At 36.3% G+C, this 27058-nt stretch overlaps 2 protein-coding genes across 4 annotated transcripts in view; one reads left to right on the top strand and one right to left on the bottom strand.

Moving 5' to 3' along the window:
- Positions 1-16447, top strand: part of synpra (synaptoporin a) — a 29855-nt gene extending 13408 nt beyond the window's left edge. The window contains exons 1-5 of one of the 2 annotated variants that reach the window (XM_084395387.1): positions 4402-4520; positions 9686-9810; positions 12348-12546; positions 12828-13019; positions 14746-16447. In XM_084395387.1, the coding sequence (XP_084251513.1) occupies positions 4497-4520; positions 9686-9810; positions 12348-12546; positions 12828-13019; positions 14746-15012 (807 nt within the window). In that variant the 5' untranslated portion in view covers positions 4402-4496 and the 3' untranslated portion in view covers positions 15013-16447. Of the gene's footprint in view, positions 1-4401; positions 4521-9685; positions 9811-12347; positions 12547-12827; positions 13020-14745 lie in introns of those variants that run through there. The other variant, XM_084395386.1, reaches the window with a different exon arrangement.
- A 5463-nt stretch (positions 16448-21910) lies between these two features.
- On the bottom strand, positions 21911-25103 carry thoc7 (THO complex 7). 2 transcript variants are annotated; one of them, XM_084395389.1, is made up of 9 exons: positions 24878-25072; positions 24350-24779; positions 23613-23733; positions 23333-23460; positions 23163-23249; positions 23019-23076; positions 22825-22891; positions 22651-22720; positions 21911-22496 (listed from the first exon to the last, which is right to left on the bottom strand). In XM_084395389.1, exons 2-9 carry the CDS (start codon positions 24366-24368, stop codon positions 22438-22440), a joined length of 609 nt encoding a protein of 202 aa, XP_084251515.1. In that variant the 5' UTR covers positions 24369-24779; positions 24878-25072; the 3' UTR covers positions 21911-22437. The 2 variants fall into 2 exon arrangements, with proteins under 2 accessions (XP_084251515.1, XP_084251514.1); XM_084395388.1 differs by having other exon boundaries at positions 24350-25103.
- Between the last annotated feature and the right edge of the window lie 1955 nt (positions 25104-27058).

Raw genomic sequence — 27058 nt, 5'->3', positions numbered from 1 at the left:
TCAAAAAACAGTACAGAAAAATGTGGAGGCCCTGAATCTAGATATTAGATGTAACTTCAGTTTGGTTTGTTCTGTGGCAGTTTCTTATATGTGTAAAATTACAAATTTAAATTTAAAGGACATCCTAAATAATTATGCTTTTAGGTTTACTTGATGCGTTTCGCAATGGCCCTAACTTTTCTTGATGCAACTTTTCTGATTGAGTTTTAGTGTGCAAATTCTCGGTTAGCAGTTAAAGCAGTACACTTAACAGCATGCTTGTTAAAAAAAAAAAAAAAAAAAAAAAATTAGTCAAACTAGTCAACTTCTCTAATTAACTAGATGATTGTTGAAAAACATTTTCATAAGTTTTTCTCGTAGTTTTTATATATATTTATGTTTTATTATAATTGTTCTATATTATTATTTTATTTGAATTTATTTGAATTTATTTGAATTTATTTTATTTGAATTTATTTTATTTGAATTTATTTTATTTGAATTTATTTTATTTATTTTTTATTTTTATTTTTTATTTATTTTTTTTTTTTTTCTATTTTTTTTTTCACAGCAATTCCGGGACTACCAAAAATTAAAGTATTTTATTTTACATGATTGCCATAGAAATGACATGGAAAGAATAAAATATGTTACAGAACAATGTTTTTCTAACATTGTTTTATGGATAGCCACCAGAACTTAAATTATATTATTATTATTATTTATTATTATTTATCTATATTGTAATTTAATTGTAAAATGGTATTTTTTTTTTACTTTAATTTATACTTTACTTTACTTAATCTTATTTTATAATTTTACAGCAATTCCTGCACTGCCAACAATTAAAGTTCTTACATAATGATTGCCATAGAAATTTGAAGAAAAATATATATGTTACAGAACATTATGTTGTCATCGTTTTATGGATAGCCACCAGAACATCTTAATGTGTTTTCTCAATAATCTATTGAATTTATATGTAGTAGAGTATCAGAGTTTCTCTGGGGATTTCAAGACCTATATTGTGATCCACAAGCACATAGAAGAACCATATGGTACCTACAGTTTTCTCCTTAAAAGAAGGTCTTCTATTTCTGTGGAAGCCCTTCATCTTAAAATTGAAGTGAGGCATTCCCCAAACCCCAGGTCGCTCACACCCTCCACTGAAGATAGAAGCATGACACAGTTTCTCTCTGGCACAGATTTAAGTCATCTCATTACTCTGTTGGTTAGAAACCGTGAAAATATTCTGGTGGGGAGGGACAAAGACGGGACACCTCTCCTCATTACCAGATCAACTAGGTGCTATACGCACATATGGGTCGTCGAGAGAGAAGCGTCCTTTCTACTGGCTGTCGAGCTCCCACGCACTCCTCAACCATTGTCCCATGGGTTTCTCACACCTGTCCATTAGATTCAACCAAAGTGGAGTGTGATTCTACCTCTGTCAAACACACTTTCATTTGATTGCATCAGCACAGGGTCTCTGGTTTGACTCCTTGTGGTGAGTGGATAAATCCGTCACTGTAGGATCTCAGCTCTTGGACTGGATACTAAGTGGAGTTTAAAGGCCACACTGGGGAATCCTTGAATGGGAAATATAGTGTTTCCTTGTTTTTTTAAGATAAAAGAGTTTGGTGTATATGAAAAACATACCGGTGCCTTCAGAACACAACTGCACTTCCTGCCTATATAGTGAAAACAGCATTATATACACGTTTATTAAATTGCCCCTTAAGCCCTTTAATATAAGCTGGAGTCCGTAACTTTTGCCGCTCTAGCGGTTAATAAACTGAACTATGCGTCTTGCGGAAGAACATTGTACCACTCCACAGTGGTACGACCTGAACCAGTCTAAAATTAGTAAAACATAAACACAAACACTTATTATAGGTGTACTGTATGATTCAGAATAAGACAAAAACACGGTTTGGAAATAGATTCACGATGTACACTGTAAAAACAAATCTGTTAAATTTACGGGAAAAAACTGGCAGCTGTGGTTACCAGAAATTTCCCGTAAAAAATACAGTAGCAACATTTTAGGGTTTACAGATTTAACTTAAAATTGACAATAATAAACCGTATTTCATTATCTGATATAATGTTAATTTACCGACCTATTGAAGTATTAATATCTGTTTTGTACCATAGTAATACGCTGACAACCAACAATCACAGCAGTAATGAGAGTCACATGATTAATCAAAGCTCATCACAAGTAGTTCTTCCACAAGAAAGTTAATATTAATATATATAGAAGGTGCACAGTGTCATTCACACAAACATTTTTAAAAATACAATAAACATTAATTTAACAACATTAAATGTAACATAAAACCCTAATGTGCATAACTGATTATAAAAAAAACGAAGAAAACTATGACGAAACGTTTCAACAAAAATACATCAATGTGAAGTGTCACGCAGGGAATTGTGGGAATGTCAATTTACGTTTTTTCACTGTAAATTATACAATGACTTGTTCGTTTTTACTTCCAAAAACTGTAAATGTAACGGTATTTTACAGTAAAATGACATTAAATGTACCATTAGATCTATCACAGTTGTTTACCGTATATAGTAAGGAAACTTTCTGTTAACCAATTAACAGTTTTTCACTGTAGCATTTTTACAGTCTTTTACTGTTAAAATCACGATATTTTTTTACAGTGTAGGCCACTCGCTCATTATATATTTTTTTTACATTTTGAACACAATTTTTTTAAATATAAACTGCAAACACCATAATTTCCAGGTTTCTGTAGCAAGGTTATTATTAACTAAAACTAAAAATACTAAAAACATTATTTTTTTTTTTTACTTTTCCTTGGATGAAACTTCTTGAATGTGTGAAATTCACCACCAGTTCTGGTATGTTGAGGGTTTAACGCACATCATGAGACTCTAATGCTGATTTCCATTACCTAGACATAAGCTTCATTGTTGCAGGGTGTAGCTTTTCCAAGTTATTTTGGCATGATATGTGAGCAGGCAATTTGAGGTTAGTCTTGAGAAGGCATCATTGTTTTTGCCATAATGACAGGCCAGTGAATTCTTATATTAGTAGCTGTTGCCTATGGTAATTAATCATGTTGTTTATTAGCAGAGCTGGCATTTTCCATACATCTGAAATAGGCGTCTACATGACAGTAACAATAAACTCTAACACTATTATCAGCATGTCATCTAACAGTTTCATAACATACAACATTATTGCTGCCTTAACAGCAATGCTAAAAAAAAAAGTGCCTTAGAGGTGAAGTGTCACATCCCATTGATATTCAGATCAGAGTTCTCTCATGCTGCGTGTTTACAGGAAATTTTATTTGTTAACATCTGGGGATCTTCCAATTCAGTTCTTCATATTACTGATAGGCTACAGCATCTTTCAGCCCTAAAAAATAGGTTTCATCTTTTTCAATGCTGTAGCTTTGAGAAAAATGCCATGAGTTTCCCATTTTTAACAAAGGGTTTGAAAGCTTTAACCCATGTGACTGCTTTCAGAAAGCCTGTAAAAGAACTGTATTTTCCTCAAAAATTACCTTCAGAAGCAGGCGTAATGATATGACGCAGTGCATGCCGCCTGATAATAGGCTACCGAGCTGGGGACTATTATCAGGCGCTGCGTCATATCATTACGCCTGCTGGACTCATGGTACTGCAGCAAAGTTTCTTGATTATTACGCAGGAATGAGAGTATAGTTCCTAGCCATATCAGCCTAGAAAATCGCAACTTTACATTTAGCGTCGGTCTTAGTACACGATGTAACTACAGAAGAGTCAAGTTTTAAATAGGAAAAATATCGAAACTCTTTGTTCATTTTTTTGAGAGAGATGCTAATGGTCTTGTCCGGTTCAATTCATTATGCTAAGCTATGCTAAAAGTGGGACCCCCAGACCCGGAGATCGGCTGAATGGATTCCAAAATGATAAAACTCAACTGTTTAACTCTGGGGGAGTTGTAAAATGAGCCTATTTCCAAAAAAAGTGGAGTATCCCTTTAAGAAACATTGGACGAGCATGCATTTAAAATGCTTCAGAAACATTCCATGAATGATGCATAAATAAATTTTTAAGTTAATGTTAACATTATTAAAGACCATACACCTCTGACCGAATGTTCTATTAACATTACTGGAAGAATATTTGTTCATAACTTTGAGATAACCTTGCCAGAGCGTTAGCAAAAGTTCAGATAACGTTCCCTGTTAGCTGGGTCTGCCCTTATTGCTTGATTTCATTTATTTCATCTGAATGCAGATCTTTAGCATTCAGTGTACAGTCTTGACTCATGACTTTGTGAAGTGATTTGTATTTAGGGAGTTCCTCTGTGTGTTTGTGACTGAGCAGAGCAAAGAAGGGAGTGCAGGGTTAGACTTTGAGAGCACAGAAGTGCCAACCCTCTCCTGAGCTCACAGTCGAGGAGATAGAGCAGAGAGACGAGGAGAAGATACAGATACTCTTAAGAGCATCTAATATGTTCTGAAGCTGGATATCTCTTTAGCTTTTAAATGTGTATGGTCATATTTGCTCCGGTAAGTCCTGGCTTCAGAATCTCTGCATGTCCGGTGGTACATAGTTATTGATTAATAGAGCTAAATTGACCTAATATTAATAATATTCTATGTAAGATCTGAGATTTTTGTAAGTTTTGTGGTGCAGTTTCTTCAGTTTCTCCCAACATCCCATTTGTCAGCGTCTCAGAGACCTTTTAGGTGCTAAAATTGCTCTCTCACCATACTGAATCATTCATAATTCTGAATAAGTGAGATTTCTATTTCTGTTTTATGAATGACTCATTATTCATGATCAATGAAATGCTATGCAAAAAAAGATGTTTCTCACAGTAGATGTTCAGAGGTCCTTGGACTCATATGGAATCTGTGCTGATTTGAGCTTTTTTGAGGTTTAAGAAACTGGAAACTGGATTAGGAAACAAGAATGTCTGTAGTTCAGCTGTTGAGGAGGTACACTGCATATGTCTTATGTGTTACCATGGTGACTGACTATTAATCGCTGAAGGTATCTTGCTAAGATAATACCTTATACCTTGACTTGTAAAGTAATAAGCTAGACTGTAAATCTATTAAAATAGTCTAACAAAGGACTATATGAAAAAGTAAGCGATCCAAGATGAATATATGTAATCAGAAGAGCTTCTGAAGTCTGAGAAACTGAACCTTAAAATTTGTTTTGTACCTTTTTCCAACATTTTCTGTTCTGATTTTGTGGAAAATCTCTATCTATATATTTAAACAATGTGTATTATAAATGTTTTTTTTTTATGTTTTTAAAAGAAGTCACATATGTCTCTTCAGAATTTATTCATGTGATGCAAAACTGAATTTTCAGGATCATTACTCCAGTCTTCAGTGTCACGTGATCCTTCAGAAATCATTCTGATATGCTGATTTGATGCTCAGTAAACATTTCTTATTATTATCAATGTTAAAAACATATGTACTGCTTATTTTTGTGGAAACCATGATACATTTTTAAGAAATTTTTTAAGAATCGAACATTATTTCAAATGGAAATCTTTTTTAACATTGTACATGTCTTTAAAAAAATCTGTACATTTGTTTCCGTGGCCTAACATAGAAACAATCAATGATGTGACCAATGGCAGATGTGCTGAGTATTTGGGGGAGCCTGTTTGAAAAAAGATCATATTTTTGCAATTCCATTTGGTGTCAGTAGTGGAAGAGAAATGGCACAATTCACTTTTAATTTTTAAGGGAAAAAGTTTGTATCGCAGTACTTGTTTTATTATTTTTTACATTGACTGACATAGTGTTGCATCATTAAAGGCAGGGTAGGCAGGAAGTTTTCTAAAAACCTTTTTCCCAAATTTGTTTAAACTGTCTTTATATACCAATACATAATTAAAATGTAAGTACTCTGAAAAAGAGAGTATAAAAATCGAGTGTCTCTAGTCCTCTCAGGACTGCAATAAACACAGCTACTTATTTCCATTCACTCCCACCCCCTCCCTTCTGGGCTCCTTCCAAAGCCACGCCCCCAAAACACATGAACGCGCGACGCCGACTGCTCGGCGGAGAGGAGCGCAGTGCATGTAGTGACATCATGTCAGAATCACATGTAATAAAATACCTAACTTTATCATTATGAATATAAACAACTAACATGGCTGTTAGTACTCACTATCAAGCTAGCATATCGATACTGGTAAAGTTTAAAATATATTGAGTTTGATTCGGTAACGAGCTAGTAACATAAGGCAAAGCTAAAAACAGGTTGCATTGATACACGTTTTCACATTACCATCAGTTACACTGTGATGAAGGTGAATTTCATGTAAGATTCATAACATATACGATGTTTTGCATGTAAGAGCTTCCACGATGAAAGCACTGTTGGCTCTGATGAGGACTAACGTTACACTCCGGTGACAAGTAGCCTACCTTTCTACCTTACTAGTTCCTTTTTTTGCCTTGTTTGCCTGTATATGCAGGTACTGGGAATTTTGACTGCTCTTTCTCTGCCATAATTGTGATTCTTCCTAGCTTCCGTGCCTCTCTCCGTGCCTCTTCCCCTCCTCGAGTCAAACGGGTGCGCGCATGTGGGCAGCTCCTGTAGCGGCAGGGGTGGTAGCCATGGTAGCGAGGGAGAGTGACAGTCGCCCAGCCAATCATTTCATTCGTTCCGAATGGAAATAAGTAGCTGTGTTTATTGCAGTCCTGAGAGGACTACAGACACTCGATTTTTATACTCTCTTTTTCAGAGTACTTACATTTTAATGATGTATTGGTATATAAAGACAGTTTAAACAAATTTGGGAAAAAGTTATTTAGAAAAATCCTGCCTACCTTGCCTTTAACATAGTTTTGCCACAGGATTCTTTATATTTTGCATATTGAGCACTATATCGATCAGTACGCTTTCAGTCCTTCACATTGCTCTCTCTTGAATTTTGAATATATTCTCATCATTGATTTTTTTATCTGCAGAATGACTTGTATCTGGGTTCAGTGAGATGTATCACCTCCTACAGAGAACCCATTCTCATATCAGTGTTGCAGAAATGTGTTTTAGGCGAGTCAGATTTGCTCTCAGAGAGCTTGTCCTCTGTGCTTAATAAGACTAGGCTTCACAATAGATCCACAGCCTAAATAAAAAAGGATAATGGACATATAAAGAGAAAAAGATTGGGAAAGAGGCGGAGGTTATAAAAGAATCTGTGGAGAGACTGTTAAAGAGAAAAATGTTAAAGACAAGATAATTGGAGACAAAGAGTGACAGAGAGCACCTCTTTGTGTGTGTGCTCATGAAATCATAGTTTCACTCAGTGTTTGCAAACACCTTTTGCAAATGTGCTTGACATCTGCGGATGAGAATTAATCACCTGTTTACAGTGACTCCGACTTAATTGAAATTGGCCAGTCTCATGTCGCTGCAGCTAATCCAGTATCTAAATAAAACAATGATTATAGAGCAATTAACTTTACTAGTTGGAAACTGTCCTTTAAGCTGGTGTGGAAACAGTATCTCCCTTCACTTTTCGTAATTATAAGTCAACATTGAACTTCTGTAATGTATAACGGATTTCAGAGTGAATCGGATATTTGAAAGGAAAAAATGTGACAGAACTTGATTGGGTGAAAAGTGGTCTCATTACAGGTGATTGCTTGGTGACATCAGCTGAAAAGGAAAGTCATTTCAGGTCAGGGGCGATGCAAGTTATTATGAACATTTTTGTAATGAGATTTATAGGCATATCCCACGAGTTTGTTATGCCTGTTTATAAGCACAACCTCAAAAGATGTGCCTAATACGTCTGTAACTCGAAACCGTTAACAACAGAGTGAGACATTTTTTTAGGTTATTGATGTGATATATTAGATTCCTGATGTTAGATTTTTTTTTTATTCAAACGTTCAATAAAGATATTATATATTAAAGGCACACTATGTAGTTTCAGTTTTTCTCAAACAGCGACCCCTAGAGCCGTGGAGTACTTGTATTTAACGTTACTGTCGTAAATACCACTCACGCAGAGCCGTCTCTGCACTCTTCCGACCGCGCTTTCTTAGTTTTCTTCGTCGACACTGCCATGATTCACGTCTGAAATACGTGCTATAGCCTTCCATAGAGGCTGCTTCATATGTTGTTGACGTATGTGACGTAAAGCAAGTCGTGATTCTCGCGAGATTTGTCGGGGTGCCACCTCTCAAACTTGCATTGCTGGTTTTGCAAGCGGCGTCCCCCCCTGCTTTGCTATCGGGATGATTCGCCCTACTACGAGTTCGTTTACCATCGAAATGATTTCGAAGCTGTTTTATTAAGGTACAAATCTTGCATAGTGTGCCTTTAAGCAACTTACGTTTTAGACAAAGTGTTGCTTGTTACTTTGTTTGTGTTACCCTAACAAAAATATATATAAAAAAAGTAAAATGTTGCAACATGCTTAAGTGGTATTTCTTTAACAAATGAATCAGTTTTTGAACAAATTGGTTGATTGAATGATTCCATGACTCACTCAAATACAGGGTGCTTCTCAAACGGAAGTCTGAGGCTGAGTGCTTCCTAGTTCATTCCTTCAGAGAATTGTAGTTTAAGTCCTCCTCAGCATTAAACGCTAGAATGAGACAGTTTGTAAGTGTGCATAGCTACATCATAAATGTTTCCTCCCAGTTTATATTAAAAACCATTAACTGCCATTCTATTAATGCAGTGCAGGTAATGACAACCATCTGTGGTCGCTCAGTGGTTTACATTACGCAAAGTTTAACATTATGTGATTAACTCTTTCCTCGCCATTGACAGAATATTCCATCATTTATGAGACAACACTTCCCCACCATTGGCAGAATTTTCTGGCTTTCCGTGTTTTCACTGTTATGCGGTAGGGGGCGCTATTACGCATCTCTCGAGCAAGTACTGAATCTCTGGAGCAAGTACTGAATCTCTGGATCAAAACACAGGCAAAAAAGGAGCAGAAACTAACGACAAAAGCATTGTTTATGCACGCTGCAGTCGTTGAAAAAAATTAAATTTTCTCAGCTTATTGTTCAAAATGTTTCAAATCTGCCCATCAAAGACATTCTTTGACAGAGATTGATGAATTGATTGAATTAGTGGTTTTAAACAAATCAGTAGAATAAAACAAATCAATGACTTGCTCACTTATCGCCACCTACTGGCAAAACGATGTAACCTGCAGATATGCACCACTAACGTGCAGACTATTTTCCACGAATTGATATATTTATAACTTATAGCTTTTATTTTCATAAATTGATGGGAAATAATGATAAGTTATAATTCTTATATTTAAAGTCACCATGAAACGTAAGTTGTGAGGGTCTTTTCTTTCCTATAATGACACATATCCAAGAGAAACAGCTTCTGGAACAAGAAAAAATAGGGTGGAACTTGATTTTGTCCATTGGGAATTGATTGGTTGGATGGTTGTGGTTTGCTATTACGTGTGATCTCATGTGAGTGACAGGTTGTCCTGCACTTGTGCGAGAAAATACATCATCAGAGAAGAGAAGTTGCTGCAAAAGGGAGGGGAAGTTATTTTGATTAAGGCACATGAATAAAAAAATAAAATAATGTTGTGTATATATCATTTCTAATAAATAATGCTATAATCCATCCCACACACACACAATTAAGAATGGTTCATTTTGATTTCATGGTGACTTGAACTGTTCTGCATGTTATATCTCCTCAGCTTTTTGCCATCTTTGCATTTGCAACATGTGGAGGTTACTCTGGGCAACTGCGGGTTAGTGTGGACTGCATCAACAAGTCCGACAGCAACCTCAGTATCGGCATCAACTTTGCTTACCCATTCAGGTAAGGCTTGTTTAAAGCACCCATGCGTATACTCTGCAGAGCAATAGAGAGAGATAATTACCTCGCTTTGATTCAATACTCTACTACAGAGGAGCATTTGATTATGTGCTAATGGTTTTATCTTTATGTTCTCTGTGTGCTGCCAGTTACAAGATTTGTTTCTCGGTGAGCACAGCTGGCTTCAGTGTTTTGAACGGAAACACAACTCTCAGCATCAGAGCTAATTGTAAAATTAAATGATTGTGCTATTTTTGCTGATGTTTATAGATTCTCAGATATTGTTTTCTTCACATTACACGTCAAAATGAATGATTTATACATCATGTAAGCGCTAATCAAATAGCTTATATACACTGGCGGTTTGATTTTTTTTACTTTATCTGCTCACTAAGGCTGAATTTATTTGATCAGAAATACAGTAAAAGCATTGTGAAATATTGTTTCAATTTAAAAGTTTTCTATTGTAATATATTTTAAAATGTAATTTATTCCTGTGATGGCAAACCCGAATTTTCTGCAGATTCAGTCTTCAGTGTCACATGGTCCTTCATTTTTAAAAGTTTAAAATGTTATTTTTTATTTCTTTCATTTTGTGATATTTTGTATACAGTATACAATGGAGATATCAAATTAAAATACAAATTCAGTTTGAATCAGTAAATCAAAGTGGTATATTCAGTATTTTCATGACCCAAATATATGACTGATTATCAATTGAAAGATTGATACATTTACCATATTTCCAAAGGCCTGTTTGTCTGTGTGTGAATAAATTCATAGTTAAATGAAAACTTTAGAAAACTAAGCCATATCTTCCATTTCAAGTATCTCACAGTATTTACTGCTCTGTCTTAAATATAAAAAAAAGAGAAAAAAGAGATGAGAAATTTGTACTCACCCATTTGTACTCAATAAATGAGTTGGCTGACACATACGCTAGAATCATGCATCAGGTCTGTCTTCATTGTTATCCATTTTGTAATAAAGTTACATGAAATCATACCATGTCAATTTAAAGAACAGAAGACAATAGAGTTCTGTATTGAATCACCACTATAATTCTGTGTAGGTTGAAAATGTTTTCGACAGACTGGTATTCCTCTGTAGCCTCATTATGAGTCCAAGTTGTTGTTTTTCCTTGCCCTGAAAGGTCAAGAACACACACAAGATGCCCACAGTAGTGCAATGCTTTGAAGTAGCCCTAGGTCCTGCTGTATTCACTAGAGTTGACAAGTTCATAGTAATCAAAGGAGGATAAGGCAGAAATAGACAGGAACTAAAGTAACCTTGTGACAGGAACTTAAAGTGCCCATACCGGTTCCTAATTTTTTGGAGGTCTCCTATAATATTTATATGCATCCAAAGTCAAAAACAATTGAATTTTCTTATAATAAACATTGCAGCATCACCTCTTTTCTCAGTGTCTGAATCCGGTCTTTCTAAACCCCGCCTTTTCAAGAGCCTACTCTGCTCTGATTGGTCAGATAGTCAAATCTGTTGTGATTGGTCTACCGCTTACAGCGTGTGTCGGAAAAGAAATTGCATTACCATCTCTGAATTTCAGCTCCGGGGGTTTCCTCAGCACTTGTTTACACAGTGATATGAACAGTAACAATGGCGTAACAATCCTTTCAAAGTGCATGCAATGTGGATTTGCTTTCGCAGCACAGAAAACAGCGTCTTTCTTGACAAGCTGACAACACAAACCAAACACTTCCAGGTCTCAGCTACAACTGCAGTGTATGAGGGTGGGTCAAAGTAGACATTGTTATTGGGCAGTCAATGATAGCATCAGTCGCTAGTGTGCCTCTATAGCATCAGTCGCTAGTGCGCCTCTTGGTCTCAAGGGGTTCATACATGGGCAATATGCTAATTTATTACAAACCTACATTGGTTTGAGCAGGTGTAACTTATCCAGTACTACTCGCACCACTCTGAGCAGGATTCGAACCGGCATTTTTAGCATGGGAGGTGGACACACTAACAAGTACGCTAAAGACCATAGCCTCTATAGCGTCAGTTGCTATAGTGCACCTCTTGAGTCAAGGGGAGTGAGGTTTACCTGCACAGCTCTCACTAGGCCTCTGATCGAGTGATTTTTGCAGGTTGTGCAAAAAAAAAACATGAAAGTAAGTGGTATTTACATCCACTCGAGCGATTTGTTTGCTAAACTAAAGAAGCCATTGAGCATCGTCGAGAGGTTAAAAGGAATTGGATTGGATTAAACCTGCCAATAGCGTGCCAGGTGGATAAGACAGTTTGTGATTGGTCCCCGCAGATTTGTAACGGAAGCAGGATAGAAGAATGTACAGGTTTCCAGCCTGAGTTGCAGGGCGAAATCAAATCACCGGCAGATCGGGCTGGGTTTACCCTACTTTTACATACATTTATATTACACACTACGTGAAAGGTAATATCCAAAAAAGCATAAAAGCGGCATAATGTTATTCTAGCCAGGTGTTGACACTGAATAATTCCTAATATAACTGCAAACTGTATAAAAAAGCATGATTTTTTTTGTGGCTTGCATTAAACAGGTTGAACCGGGTGGATTTTGACGTGCCGATGTGTGAGGGAAGGAGGCAAGAGCGGCTTTACCTGATCGGAGATTTTTCTTCCTCCGCAGAGTTCTTCGTCACCATTGCTGTCTTTTCCTTTCTCTACTCCCTGCTGGCCACAGTGGTCTACATCTTTTTCCAGAACAAGTACCGCGAAAACAACCGCGGACCTCTCATTGTGAGCCCTGGCGTTATTTTAGACAAGCTAAACACTCAAGCCTTTGTGGACTGTCAAAGCATTGCTATTAGAGAAGACTGACATGCAAGACATGAGCTGCTATTTACTGTAAAACACCCACATTAAATTGAGTCCTACTTAGCATATAGTAATGCATCCTTGCATGCAAATCATTGTAATTGAGTTTAAAGCTGCAGTTTGTAATTTTATTAATGTTAAAATAGTTAGAAAACAGAATTTGACAAAAAATACATGTAACACACTTTCTTCATGCTCCCCAGGACTTCATAGTGACGGTGGTGTTCTCATTTGTGTGGCTAGTGAGTTCATCTGCGTGGGCAAAAGGGCTTTCAGATGTGAAGACTGCAACTGATCCAGATGAGGTGGTTCTGCTCATGTCTGCATGTAAGGTGCAGACAAACAAGTGCAGCTCAGTGTACGGACCCAGATGGTCTGGCCTGAACACATCTGTGGTAAGGCATGAGATGCTACGATTTTGACACTCTATAGCTACACATACTGTATCTGGTGGGTGTATAGACTTTATTTACAACACTTAAATGGATGGTTCAGAGTAAAATCAACCTACAGGGTCCTGGTCGAACATTATTAAAGTTAGAGCTTATTTAGAGCCAAATGGCTTAGTGCAGGCGCTAATGGATCCAAGGCTGTATCTCATAAATTACCCCACTAATAATGCCCAGAATGGTACCAAACTTCGACAGTAGTACAAATAGGTTCTGTACTCATAAAACGAGGCATTGGAAAGTTTGTAAGTACATCAGGAGTTTATCCAAACAACACTTGCCTGATGGCTAATGCTACCGCTAACCTGGACGTCGAGGTCACTTCAGTGGTTTGGGAAAAGCCTGTAAAAGTCCTGGCAGAAACCGATGCATAAGGATGTAGTGTAACAACGAATTATTATTTTTTCCGAAGTGTTGACAACTTAGCGTTAACTAATAATTGTTGCAAACTGGTACTACCAACAAAATATTAGTGCATTCCTGGAACTGGGGCATCGTTACACTACACCCTTATGCATCGCTTTCTGCCAGGACTTTTACGTGCTTTTCCCAAATCACTGAAGTGACCTCGACGACCAGGTTAGCGGTAGCATTAGCCATTAGCCATCAGGCAAGTGTTGTTTAAATAAACTCCTGATGTACTTACAAACTTTCCAATGCCTTGTTTTATGAGTACAGAACCTATTTGTACTACTGTAGAAGTTTGGTACCATTCTGGCCATTATTAGTGGGGTAATTTACGAGATACAACCTTGGATCCACTAGCGCCTGCACTAAGCCATTCGGCTGATATCTCTAAATAAGCTCTAACTTAAATAATGTTCGACCAAGGGAAAAAATGATTCTGGGGGGGTGTTTGGCTCGAGGTCATGGTGCAAAGGACCCTAGGTTGATTTTACTCCGAACCATCCCTTCACTGTAAAAAATTTGTAACACTGCCCAATCAAAAATTTCAATTGACCGATAACATCTAAATTTTTCAATTGGCCCAAGTGAAATTCTGTAAATTCTAAAATTAAATGTACAGATTTTCACTTGGGCCAATTGAAAAATTTAGATGTTATCGGTCAATTGAAATTTTTGATTGGGGAGTGTTACAAATTTTTTACAGTGTTTAATATTGATAAGAAAAAATAATCATTATCACTGTGTGTATAAATATTTTACAATAATTTAAAAATAAAAATATATACATTAAATTAAATGTGCTTAAGATGTATTGAAATGTATTTTATTTTTTACTTTAAAATCAATACAAAAGTTTGGGGTCAGTAAAATACAAAATTATTTAGGAAAGATGCAATAAAGAAAGAAAGAAACAAAGAAAGAAAGAAACAAACAAACAAACAAAGACTTTTACATTGTTTCAAGTAAATGCAGTTCATATCATGGTTTCCACAAAAATATTAAGCAGCACAACTGTTTCAACATTTATAAAAATAAGAAATGTTTCATGAGCATCAAAGCATGACCATATGTATATGTGTGTGTGTGTGTGTGTGCGTGTGTGTATGTATATATTGAAATATATATTATATATTAAATAAAAATTATTTAATATAATGATATTTTAAATTAAATATAATTTACTGAAGTTCAACAATTTTATTTAAAACACTTTAAAAAATAGATATACTCATCTCTTGGATTCATCAAGGCATTTTTTCCACAGGTATTCGGCTATTTGAACTTCGTGCTGTGGGCTGGAAACATCTGGTTTGTGTTTAAAGAGACTGGATGGCACAAGGGAGGCGCAGCAAGGTACCCTGCCTCGTCCTCAGAAAAACAAGCCACGGCCTTCAACCAGCAGGTCTACAACCAGGGAAGCTTTGATCAATCAGGAGCTGCTTTCACTGGAACGGGGGACTTCGCCCAATCAGAGTACAGTCAGGTGGGAAATTATGCTTCAAGTGGGCCCGTCTCCTACACCAATCAGTAACCCCATCTGCCTCTTTTAATCCCCTACTACAGGGGGACCCATTTCTAAGGGCAATGTTCAAACTTTGAGCACCAGAGAGGAAGGATGAGATTAGTTTAACAGATATATTAAAAGTACATCCTTTATTTCTGATTAGACAAATAACTAAAGACTTGTCTGTCCATAATACTAATATATTTTAAAAATGAATTAAAGGGATCCTCAGATGTTTTGAATGGTTTTTCGGCTTCACCTCTCTGTAAATGTTACCGAAATATCAGTTTACTGAACAAAGGTCGGTACACCCAAATGTAAAACTCAGTGCAATAGTTCTTGCTGCGTCTTAAGGAAGAGGACAAATAAAAGAGTTTACAAAAGTGGCATTATGTCACTATGACCAAAAGTTTTTACTCCGACGGTCCATTCGGGATCTAAACAGTGTTTCTGCTTCATGAAACTGAACCAACTCTTTCCCCAACCTCAAAAAATTATTCCTATTCATCAAATGCTCCATCAGAGCGTTGTTTTTGTGTTACAAAGTTGACATAAATTGGTGTTTGAAACCTATTTTACTTCCATAATGTGGCATATTTTACATTATGAATACAAAGTTGCTAAAATGGTTTGGTAAATGGCCATTGGTTAACACCATTCATCGATATGGCAATGTTGTTTCAGAGACAGAGCAAGTTATCCCATTTCCATCAAGCATCCTTATGAATATCTTCATAAATATAATTTATATTTGTGACTATCTTTTGAATAACATTCACAGATGAATCTTCCACGACAAGAGCACGTGCTTTAAGAAAGTGAATGGGGTCCGTTTTGATTTCATGTCGACTTTTAAGTGTACCTGTCCTGATGAGTAGGTGATGCAGGTGTTTGTAATTTACACTATATAACAGAGATTTCTGTTTTAATTTGTCAGTATAGATGTTAGATTGCTGTTTGTCAGGTTTCTGGATTTCTTATCCCCGGAATAATGTCATGCCGGTGGTCGTTGGTTTGGTGTTTGCACCATTGTGATTCCACATTTATATGGCTCTTTAATGTTTGCACTGTATTTATGAACTGCATGAAGTCGTGACATATTAACCTGGTTTCAGTTTGTACATAATTTCTCTCCTCACTAACAGGGTCATGTTGTCTATTCAGTGACCTTTATTATGATCACAAGGTGATTGAAATACAATCAACACTTAATTTCCCTGCTTTCTTGTGTGTTCTCTTCTTCCTCCTCGGTTCTTTTTAAATGCATGAGGCTTTATTAACCACAAAGACTATAAAACAAGACAAAACATCCCAATATATGTTAATGTCCTTGTTCTGATTGCTGTTGCATTTCAATGTGAATGAGTTTCTGTCTTGATATATACAGTACTTGCATTTTCGATCAGTGGGTGTGAATGCTTTGATGCCAATAAAGATATTGTGCATTCCTCAAGACTGAACTTACTGCAGTGTCTTCTGTTCTGTTGATGAATCCTCAGTCCACGACAATGAATCAGCTGTCTCAACGACAATATGGAGTCGTGCAAAGGAATCTGATGACTATCTGACTGCCATTAAGGTAATAGACAAAGTCAGTAATCAGATCTAAATTCATCAGGAGCAGAAAATTCTCAGACGGTGCAGTATACAAGTCTCTTACGATATCTGATTTCTCATGGGCCTTGCTTACATAAGATTTGTGATGATTGTTCACATCTTTTCTTCTAGCCAAGGTTTATGTCTATATAGAAATTGACATTCAAAACTACACCCATGCTAAGAAATGGGAAAAGAAACAGGATAAGACATTTGACAGCTTACCTTTTTAAAAAAATCCATGCATTAAAAATGTATCTCTGGGCCAGTAATCTGTTAATTTATTCAAAAATATATTAAAAATATAATTCATATATGCAATGACTTGAACACACCTCTTTATGACAAGCATGTTTTTAAGTTCTAAATGAGTTTTATAAGGTCAAAATGTCAGGGAGATACAACTTTCCTGATATCATAATGAAGAAAAAAAGCAATTCTTGAACTATAATCTAATAATTTAAGACTTTTATGACAAGGCAAGGTTAGGTTATGTTGTAAAATGTCATGTGACTTCCCAAAAACCTAATGATGATAATTCATTATATTTGTGAAAATAAAAATTACCTTTAAAAATATATTAAAAATAGCTCTTGAAAATAATGATTAAGCTACTTTTCTTGAAAATGCGATCACATTTTTTCAAAAACCATTTGAAAATGAATAGAACAAGCACATCTAGAAATAGATTTTTAAAAGCTTTTTCCTTTTCTATATCGTGAACACTCTTATATGTCAATGATCATATGTCAAAGTGATTTTTTACTAGAAGTTCACTTGCCAAAGATGCAAGCCGCAACATTTCCAGCTCAGAAATGCGACTAAGAGATACAACTGGCGAAGCTCAGGTACTTCACAGAGTGTACTGTGAGTGTCATTGTTCATCGGACAGCTTTAGTGGGTGAATGGACTGCCAATAGCGGGCCATTCTGACCTAGTCCTGATCTAATGTTCCCGTGTTACAGCACATTGGTTTGACTTCTTTTCATGTACACCTCAGTGGCGTTACCATAGCAATGGCAAGATGTGCCACAGCATGTTATAGTTGCTCTCAGGGAGACGAGCTCTGTCTTTCAGAAAGGAAGAATAGGACAACCTGGAGTCACATTTACTGGTAGAAGAGTAGAGAGTGAAAGAAGAGAGTGTGTGGAGTGAGGAGAAACAGGCACAAGATAGATTCGTTTTGTGACCTCTGGGCATTTAACTTGCTTTAAAATAACTGTAAAATGTGGCTACAAAAAAAATCACGTAGCTTTAACACATTTCTATCAGCATAGATTATTTCAGGGTGCAAATGCAGATTTACACATTGGGTTTTCAGTAGTCTAGTGGCAAACATGGCTTCAAGAGGAAGCAATGGTCTCCATTGACTGAGAATGACAGAGACACATTGTGAAATCCATGTTTCCATACCTTTTCTAATTGGCCCATTATCACAGAAGCCCTCGGACAAATTACGCCAAGCAAAGGCTTCCCTCATGACAATAAGATTATGCTGGGAAAGTTTTGTTTACTCGGAGAGACAGCGTTCTTCATGTTTATCTATCCAATCTGAGTCTGAGTCATCTGGATGTGTCTTCCTGAGAGCTGATCTGCATTTCCTCAGGGCAAGGGGAATTTGGCTTAAACGTTTTAAATCAGGAACCCAATTAGAAGCACTGCATTGACTGCTGGGACTCCACTGGATTATTCATAGGATGGATGTGGCAGAATGCGTAATGCTCTTCTGTTCTTCATCTTGCTGTGTGCGTTCAGCTCAGCTGTAATTAGACAGTGGAGATAATCAGATGTTGTACACACGCGGGAAGTGTTTACCTGTGTCGAATAAACCAGATAATGGAGATTTGGCTCTTATGGTGACATTGCAGATAATGAGCCAATATTTGTGTTATTTCTCTGAGATACACAAGGTAAGTATATGACAACACAGACACAGTCTTTGTCTGTTACAGAAACAATAGAGATCTTCAAAAGTGATTTGAGCATAAATGATGCAAGCAAACAAAAAGTGCACTGCAAGTCATTTTCTTCAGTTTTTATTCCAGTAATATGAATTATTAATGTGGTTACACTTTATTTAAAGGTGTCTGATACACTGTCATTATACATTTAAGTACTGAGTAATATTAAGTAACTACATGTACTTACTATAGGATAAATACTTTAGGATTAGGTTTGGTTTAGGGTTATTTGCATGTAATTATGCATCATTTACTTTTAAGTATGTAACAAGGACACTGTAAAATAAAATATTACCATTAATGTTAACATAAATATAAATGTAATGCAATATAATATGAAATTGATATTTATTAAAAATACATTGAAAGTGTGTGTATGTGCGTGTGCATTGAATCTTATTTTCGAATATTTCGTTTTTTAAGATCAACACATTTCTTTAATGCAAATGAAAGAAAATTATGGTGTGAGTGTAACATTTCTATCCAGTCATTCTGGCATTCATGTCAATTCATTCATTCATTCATTCATTCATTCATTCATTCATTCATTCATTTTATTTTATTTAAGTGTCATGCACAGAATTTGTGCCCAGCCCACATGGGCTTATAAGACACTGACATTTCAAATGAAAAGCGGACCTTATACCATTATAAACAATATCATTACATCTTGGGATAGAGCGTTCTTTGCCTTAAAGTCCAAGCTTTCTCCACAAATGTTGCCACACTAAACCAGTCATTACTCAATAATGCCAAATTAATTAACTGAATCATGTACAGTATATACAGTGGGGAAAATAAGTATTTGAACACCCTGCTATTTTGCAAGTTCTCCCACTTGGAAATCATGGAGGGCTCTGAAATTGTCATCGTAGGTGCATGTCCACTGTGAGAGACATAATCTAAAAAAAAAAAAAAATCCAGAAATCACAATATATGATTTTTTATTTGTATGATACAGCTGCAAATAAGTATTTGAACACCTGTCTATCAGCTAGAATTCTGACCCTCAAAGACCTGTTAGTCTGCCTTTAAAATGCCCACCTCCACTCCATTTATTATCCTAAATTAGATGCACCTGTTTGAGGTTGTTAGCTGCATAAAGACACCTGTCCACCCCATACAATCAGTAAGAATCCAACTACTAACATGGCCAAGACCAAAGACCTGTCCAAAGACACTAGAGACAAAATTGTACACCTCCACAAGGCTGGAAAGGGCTACGGGGAAATTGCCAAGCAGCTTGGTGAAAAAAGGTCCACTGTTGGAGCAATCATTAGAAAATGGAAGAAGCTAAACATGACTGTCAATCTCCCTCGGACTGGGGCTCCATGCAAGATCTCACCTCGTGGGGTCTCAATGATCCTAAGAAAGGTGAGAAATCAGCCCAGAACTACACGGGAGGAGCTGGTCAATGACCTGAAAAGAGCTGGGACCACCGTTTCCAAGGTTACTGTTGGTAATACACTAAGACGTCATGGTTTGAAATCATGCATGGCACGGAAGGTTCCCCTGCTTAAACCAGCACATGTCAAGGCCCGTCTTAAGTTTGCCAATGACCATTTGGATGATCCAGAGGAGTCATGGGAGAAAGTCATGTGGTCAGATGAGACCAAAATAGAACTTTTTGGTCATAATTCCACCAAACGTGTTTGGAGGAAGAAGAATGATGAGTACCATCCCAAGAACACCATCCCTACTGTGAAGCATGGGGGTGGTAGCATCATGCTTTGTGGGGTGTTTTTCTGCACATGGGACAGGGCGACTGCACTGTATTAAGGAGTGGATGACCGGGGCCATGTATTGCGAGATTTTGGGGAACAACCTCCTTCCCTCAGTTAGAGCATTGAAGATGGGTCGAGGCTGGGTCTTCCAACATGACAATGACCCGAAGCACACAGCCAGGATAACCAAGGAGTGGTTCTGTAAGAAGCATATCAAGGTTCTGGCGTGGCCTAGCCAGTCTCCAGACCTAAACCCAATAGAGAATCTTTGGAGGGAGCTCAAACTCCGTGTTTCTCAGCGACAGCCCAGAAACCTGACTGATCTAGAGAAGATCTGTGTGGAGGAGTGGGCCAAAATCCCTCCTGCAGTGTGTGCAAACCTGGTGAAAAACTACAGGAAACGTTTGACCTCTGTAATTGCAAACAAAGGCTACTGTACCAAATATTAACATTGATTTTCTCAGGTGTTCAAATACTTATTTGCAGCTGTATCATACAAATAAATAGTTAAAAAATCATATATTGTGATTTCTGGATTTTTTTTTTTTAGATTGTGTCTCTCACAGTGGACATGCAGCTACGATGACAATTTCAGACCCCTCCATGATTTCCAAGTGGGAGAACTTGCAAAATAGCAGGGTGTTCAAATACTTATTTTCTTCACTGTATCTATCAAAAGTAACACAAACAAATACAAATGTAGTATGCATCCCCAACCAGTCTTAAAAAGCCCAATTTTCCTTAGAATAGCAGTAATTTGGAGTGATTTGGTAAATGCCATTGTCATGGTGCTATAACAGCTCTGAAATATTAAAACCGCCAAATGAGGCCTTGTTTGTAACCTTTAAAATACTAGTTTTGTGCAAATGGTAAATACAGACATTTGTACATCCTCTGACACTAAGCTGCTGATTAAAACAACCACAAACTGTATTTTTGGCATAAATGAAGATGCAAAAGCCATAAAAGGATGACATTTCTCTTAACATGCCATTTGAAACCTTCAAAATACAATATGTAAGCCAAAAAGTAAAAACATCAGTAATTAAGAGTTAGGCATAAATGTATTTCTAACAGCTTTAAGCGATAGTTCACCCAAATATTTAAATGTTGTCATCATTTACTCACCCTCAAGTTGTTCCAAACCTGTATGAATTTCTTTCTATAAATCTCATATTATCTGAGATTGATAGATCATGTCTAGTCGTGTTAAATATTGTGGCAGTAGCGACATCTGCTGGTTGAGAGACACATAGCATATGTATATTACTTACATTTCTTTCAGTGAAATATTTTGCTTGAGCTATCTTTCTTTACAATACATGCTTCTTGGTTTGATATTTTGTGATATATAGTTATTCTAAACATTGCATAGGTGTCCAAATACTTTTAGATTTACCATTGTTGCAAACACATTAAAGGGATAGTTCACCCCAAAAATGAAAATGTCATCTTTTACTCACCCTCATGCTGTTCCAAACCTGTATGAGTTTCTTTCTTCTATTGAACACAAAAGATATTTTAAAGAATACTGGTAACCAGACAGTTGACGTCAGTTGGTGCCGTCAACTGTTAGATTAACAACGTTCTTAAAATATCTTCTTTTGTGTTCAACAGAAAAAAAGAAACAACATGAGGCCGAGTAAATGATGACAACATTTTTATTTTGGGGTCAACTGTCTCTTTAATGGGAGTGACTTGAAACTCTTTTTAAAAAGCATAAATGTTGGGTCTAAAATGTTATTTTTATTGCTTTAATGTGCATAGTTTCCTATTTTTATGTTGCATACAAAGTTATTTTGGTCTGACCTCACCGATAAATAAAACCACACTAAAAGTGGTAATATTTTGGTGATGTTTATAACATTCTCTCTGTACTACGACAGTTAGTTTACAGTAAAAGTCATTTAGTTTATGAAGCTTCTGGATTAAATGGCACAGTACACAATTACTGTACACAGGTACATATTTGTTTAAAGATGGTTTATGTTACGCTCACAAGCCCAAACCTTTACTTAGAAGGGGCCATAAGCTTAAACACAAACTTAAACACAGATTCACAGTTTGAAAGCACTTTAATTCTGTACATGACCAACAAGAAAAGAAAGACTAAAATGAGAGAACATCTGGTGCTCATGAAAATAAAAATCGGTACATCCTAATGCAAATGTCTAGTCCCCATTATCCATCAGACTCTCCTGGGTGTCGTCGCTATCCATCTTCTCATCATCTATAAAATGAACAACCAGAATTTTAGCCGATACAACAGGCAGTATAACAACAGCAGCTGATAAAACCTGATCTGAACTAAAACGAATTGTTTTAGGAATTCAGATCAATATAATTATGTGTCCTTTAGAATTTATACAGATAAAACTACTTACTCTCCAAAGTCTGTTGAAGTTCCTGAATGGTGGTGAGAAGGACGTGGAACTGTTTCTTACGAAGTTCCAACTGAAGATGGGAAAATAAAATAAAAAGAGAGATCAGAGTAAATATTGTAAGATGTATGATGGTGTATGTCTACAAAATCATCAAGAAATACCACATTTCCTCACCTTGTCCTCCACATTCTCTTTGATGTGTGAAAGCTGCTGAAGCTCTTTATCTAAAGCCTCAAGCTGCCTGCAGAAATAAGATCAGAAAAACACTTCACTGTCCTGTTTGTTATGTTATGTTATGTTATATAAAGGACACACAGACTACAAATTGAACAAATGTGATTTCACCTAAATAATAATTTCAAACTTACTTTAAGGTCTCATGTCTGTCTGGATGCTGCTTGATAACTCTGGCCAAAGCATCATACTCTACAGATGAGACATGCAGTAATAAATTAGTGATAAAACCAAATAAAAAAAATCATTAAAATTTCTCCAAATGAGCTGTATTGAACCTTGGCGGTTTTTCCGTATCCGTTTCGCTCTCTGGATTTCCTTTTTGCACTCTGCAATTTTTTCATGGGCTGATGTTATACTTGTTTCTGTATCGGAAGAAATGAGAATATTGAACAAATGGTGATGACACCAAACAAAGACACACGGGCACATCAACTGGAGGACTAACCAATATCTGAATAGATTGCTTCATAATTCTCCATTTCTTTCAGGTTCATGTTGTACACGAGCAGGGTCTTCCCCATGGAGAATTCACATTGAGCCAAAGACGTCAACATCCTTTGATACTGGGAGAACCTGCAGCAACAAAGTCAAGAGCAAAAAGTATTTTTACCTAAAGCTATGGTAACTAATCGATTAAATCAGGTCAAGGTATGGAAAAATAAAAAAATCATGTCGGGTGTATATTTTGACCCAAGGTCACACATTTTTATAATAGGTTAAATTACCCTTCCTCTGGTGAGAAATTGGAGTGGCACCATTTGGAGAAGCTCTTCATGAGCACATTAATGCGCCTATCGTCTCCAGCTCCATCTCCGTCGATCAGAAGACGCTTCCGAATGACCTCATCTGCAAAGATACAACGATACAATTTAAGTCTAGCTATGTATGGGTTTAAACCACATAGCAACAAATTTGGTGGGAACTTGGTTATTACAGTTTGAATCTTCCAGTGTGCCAAAGTCACACAACATGCTTAATGACTGTTTTGGATCAAAGAAATCTTCCAAGAAAGACACACTTATATACATATATATATACACACATATATATATATATATATATATATATATATATATATATATATATATATATATATATATATATACATATACATATATTAATATACACAATTCTGGTGTACACACACACACACACACACACACACACACACACACACACACACACACACACACCACACTAAGTCTTTCCAAATTCACAATACTCTCGATGGAATCGCAGTAAATACAATAAGAGATACCTACATCATTTTGTGCATTTCTTTGCTGCATCAGTTTTAGCATATCACATGGCTAACTAGCTATGATCCCTCATGTTCATCTCATTTCAAATGAGTTCCTTTAGTTTACAAAAACACATAGTCGGGCACAGTTGTAATTAGTCATACTGGTTTGCCAAATAAATAGAAAACACAAAATAAACACCAAAACAAAGAAATTCTTACCATCAGTGATGCTACCCATTCTCCAATAGGCTAACTGAACTATTCGAAAAAACTTTATTGACAGGCGCGCGCGCGGACACACATGGCAACGCTCCGCCTCTGTTGCGAAGCAAACGAGCCGATCCCGCCGACCCCACAGCACGTATCACAGCAAATATAGTCTTTATGGTTTTGTTTTCAACATTATTGAGTCATTTCAAAGTTGTGCGTAAATTACTCTTTCAAACGTTTCAACCATCCGTATGACTTCCAGTCCAGAAATTCTGTATTGGTGAGCAGTTCAGTAGTTTTTACAGTGGTTCGAAGTCCGGCTCGTTTCTGTGAATCGGTTCACTAGAACAGTTCTTTAAAAGAGCCTTTTCAAAAACCGATTCAGCCATTCTTTTACGCCATAACGTCAGTTCAGTTTGTTGTATCCATGATTCAGCTTCTAAAACAATTAAGTCATTAAGGACATCAGTATAATACGCATTTATGTTAAGAAATAATAGTACAATGGGTTAAAACAACAATTCAGAAAGTCTTTACCCCATAAAGTGCACTGTTGCCATGATTCAGATTTTAAAAACAAAGTCATTAATATAGGCTAATATTTAAGTCATTAAACATAAATATAATATGCATCTACATTAAGAAATATGGCTGAAATGGCTTTTCGTGTTTTGTTTACTATCAGCTCACTCATCGGCTGTTTCCTAATTGAGGCTGCATCCTTTAAAGGCCGCGAAGGTCGGACTGAGCATTGTTAAATGGGATGGTCTAGGGCTATGGAGGACTGTTCTTGTCACCTAGCAACTGTAACAGCTGCCATTGATGAGTGACAGTAATGTTTGAAAGTTATTCAACTGTCTGAAAACAAAACAGGGTTCACAAATTGTCTAAATATGTTCATTATGGTCCATTTCTGTATATAATGAAAAGTATGTACTATATATAATCACATCTTTGTAAGATATAACTTTTTTTTTTACATTTGTATCATTAGATATTTGAGTAAGTTGAAACCAAATATTTACGTTTAAAAGTGTAATTTCGGCAAATTCTCTCCAAAATCCTGTCGTCGCTGGTGCGTAATAAATTCAGGGGTAGGCAAGGTCACGAAGGATCCATCTGTTGTATCCTTCATTTCGAAGGACACATTTGGAGGCCGCATTTGAAGGAGCCTTCGAATTGGGACAGCCTTCGTTGCGCCACGTTGACGCAATCGGCCTTCGAATGCACCCTCCGAAACGGGGATGCAGCCTCTGAATTGGGACCAAGCAATCGGTTCTTTCCGAACTGGACATAATATGCGTTTCAGCGCATCGCTTGCACACTGCAAGTTGAATCAGTTTTGTGAACAGGCTCAACTTATTCACTGAAAAGGTCAGACTCAAATGTTTCAGGAATTGCTACAGCCTAACTACCATTTGTTCTCATTGTTATATCACCAAAAAGTCATTTCAAAATTGTGCGCGAATGCATTTGAAATGTTCCAACCATTAGTATGTCTTCCAGAAATGCTGTAGATCTTTAGGTAGCATGCAGTTTAGTCATTTTTGACAGAGGCGGTAGGGTAGGTCCGACTTAGGCGAATAGGTTGACAAGAACAGTTCATTTTAAAGAACTGTTAAAAAAAGAAAAAAATGTATAGCATTTCTTACATCATAACATCAGTTAAGTTTTCTGTAGCCATAATTCAGCTCATAAAAGCATAATTCAAAACAGGGTTTTTAAAATCGGGGACCCCTAGGGGTCCGTGGAAAAGTTTTGACCAAATAAATACAAAAAAAGATTCAACTGAGTACCTAAATAAACAAATATATTCAATTAAATAATAACGCAATTGTAATAAATACATTTTAATTTACCTAAATAAATAAATAAATTGTGCGCAAATGCATTCAATTAACAAATAGCCTACATCGTTAGCCTCATAGCATAATTGCCAAGTCATTTTTTTGGCCAAATTGTGATATCTGCCTAACTTTACTGTCCTACCACTGCTGCAAAATTTGTCTTGTTTTCCAAAAACATTGAAATATGACTTAGGCAATTATGCTATGAGGCTAACGACATTCAAATTAATAATAAACTAATTAACATTCATTAATTAATTTAAATAAATAAATAAATGAACAAAGTAAATAACATTTGTAAAATATAAATATATATTTTTGATTTTAGTAGGTGTGTTAAAATATATTTAAAAATATAGGCCCTATTTGACTAAAATAGTAGGCTACTACAGAGAGTAAAAAACACAATGATAGGCCTAATCAACATATTTATAACAATCATTTTCTTTATCCTTGAAATTATATAACTGCATAAATAAAATATTTATTTACATTAGAAGATATCACAATTTATTCACATTTCTTGCCTGAAACCGTTTTCATGTTTTATATAGCTCACTCACTCATCGGTTCAACGAGTCTTTGTGAGCCGGTTCAACTTATTCATTGTAAAGATCCGACTCAAAAGATTCACTAATCGTTACAGTATATCCATAAACCGCAAGTTTTTTCTTTTTCTCGTTATTAGATTGCCAAAGTCATTTTAAAGTTCTTTCGGCTGCACGTGTCTCTGAGTTGTGTGTTTTCGTTCTCCATGTGTATGCAGTTTGATAGTGCTAACGTTATAGCGAAGTGCAGTAGCAGGCTGCGTTTCAAAACCCAGTGAGCTACCTACTTAGAAAGCCTATTTGGGCACCAAGGGCGCGTCTGA

Source organism: Rutilus rutilus, assembly GCF_951802725.1.
Source record: "Rutilus rutilus genome assembly, chromosome: 22".
Classification (NCBI taxonomy): domain Eukaryota; kingdom Metazoa; phylum Chordata; class Actinopteri; order Cypriniformes; family Leuciscidae; genus Rutilus; species Rutilus rutilus.
This window is presented reverse-complemented; position numbering and strand designations above follow the sequence as displayed.

Bases quoted from the DNA above. Each gene is read 5' to 3' on its own strand.
- thoc7 (XM_084395388.1), bottom strand. The intron at 23,461-23,612 runs GTAATTTAACCT...TTGTTGCTGCAG, and splicing joins AATTTCTCACCAGAGGAAGG to GTTCTCCCAGTATCAAAGGA. The intron at 23,077-23,162 runs GTTCAATACAGC...TCTCATCTGTAG, and splicing joins GATACGGAAAAACCGCCAAG to AGTATGATGCTTTGGCCAGA.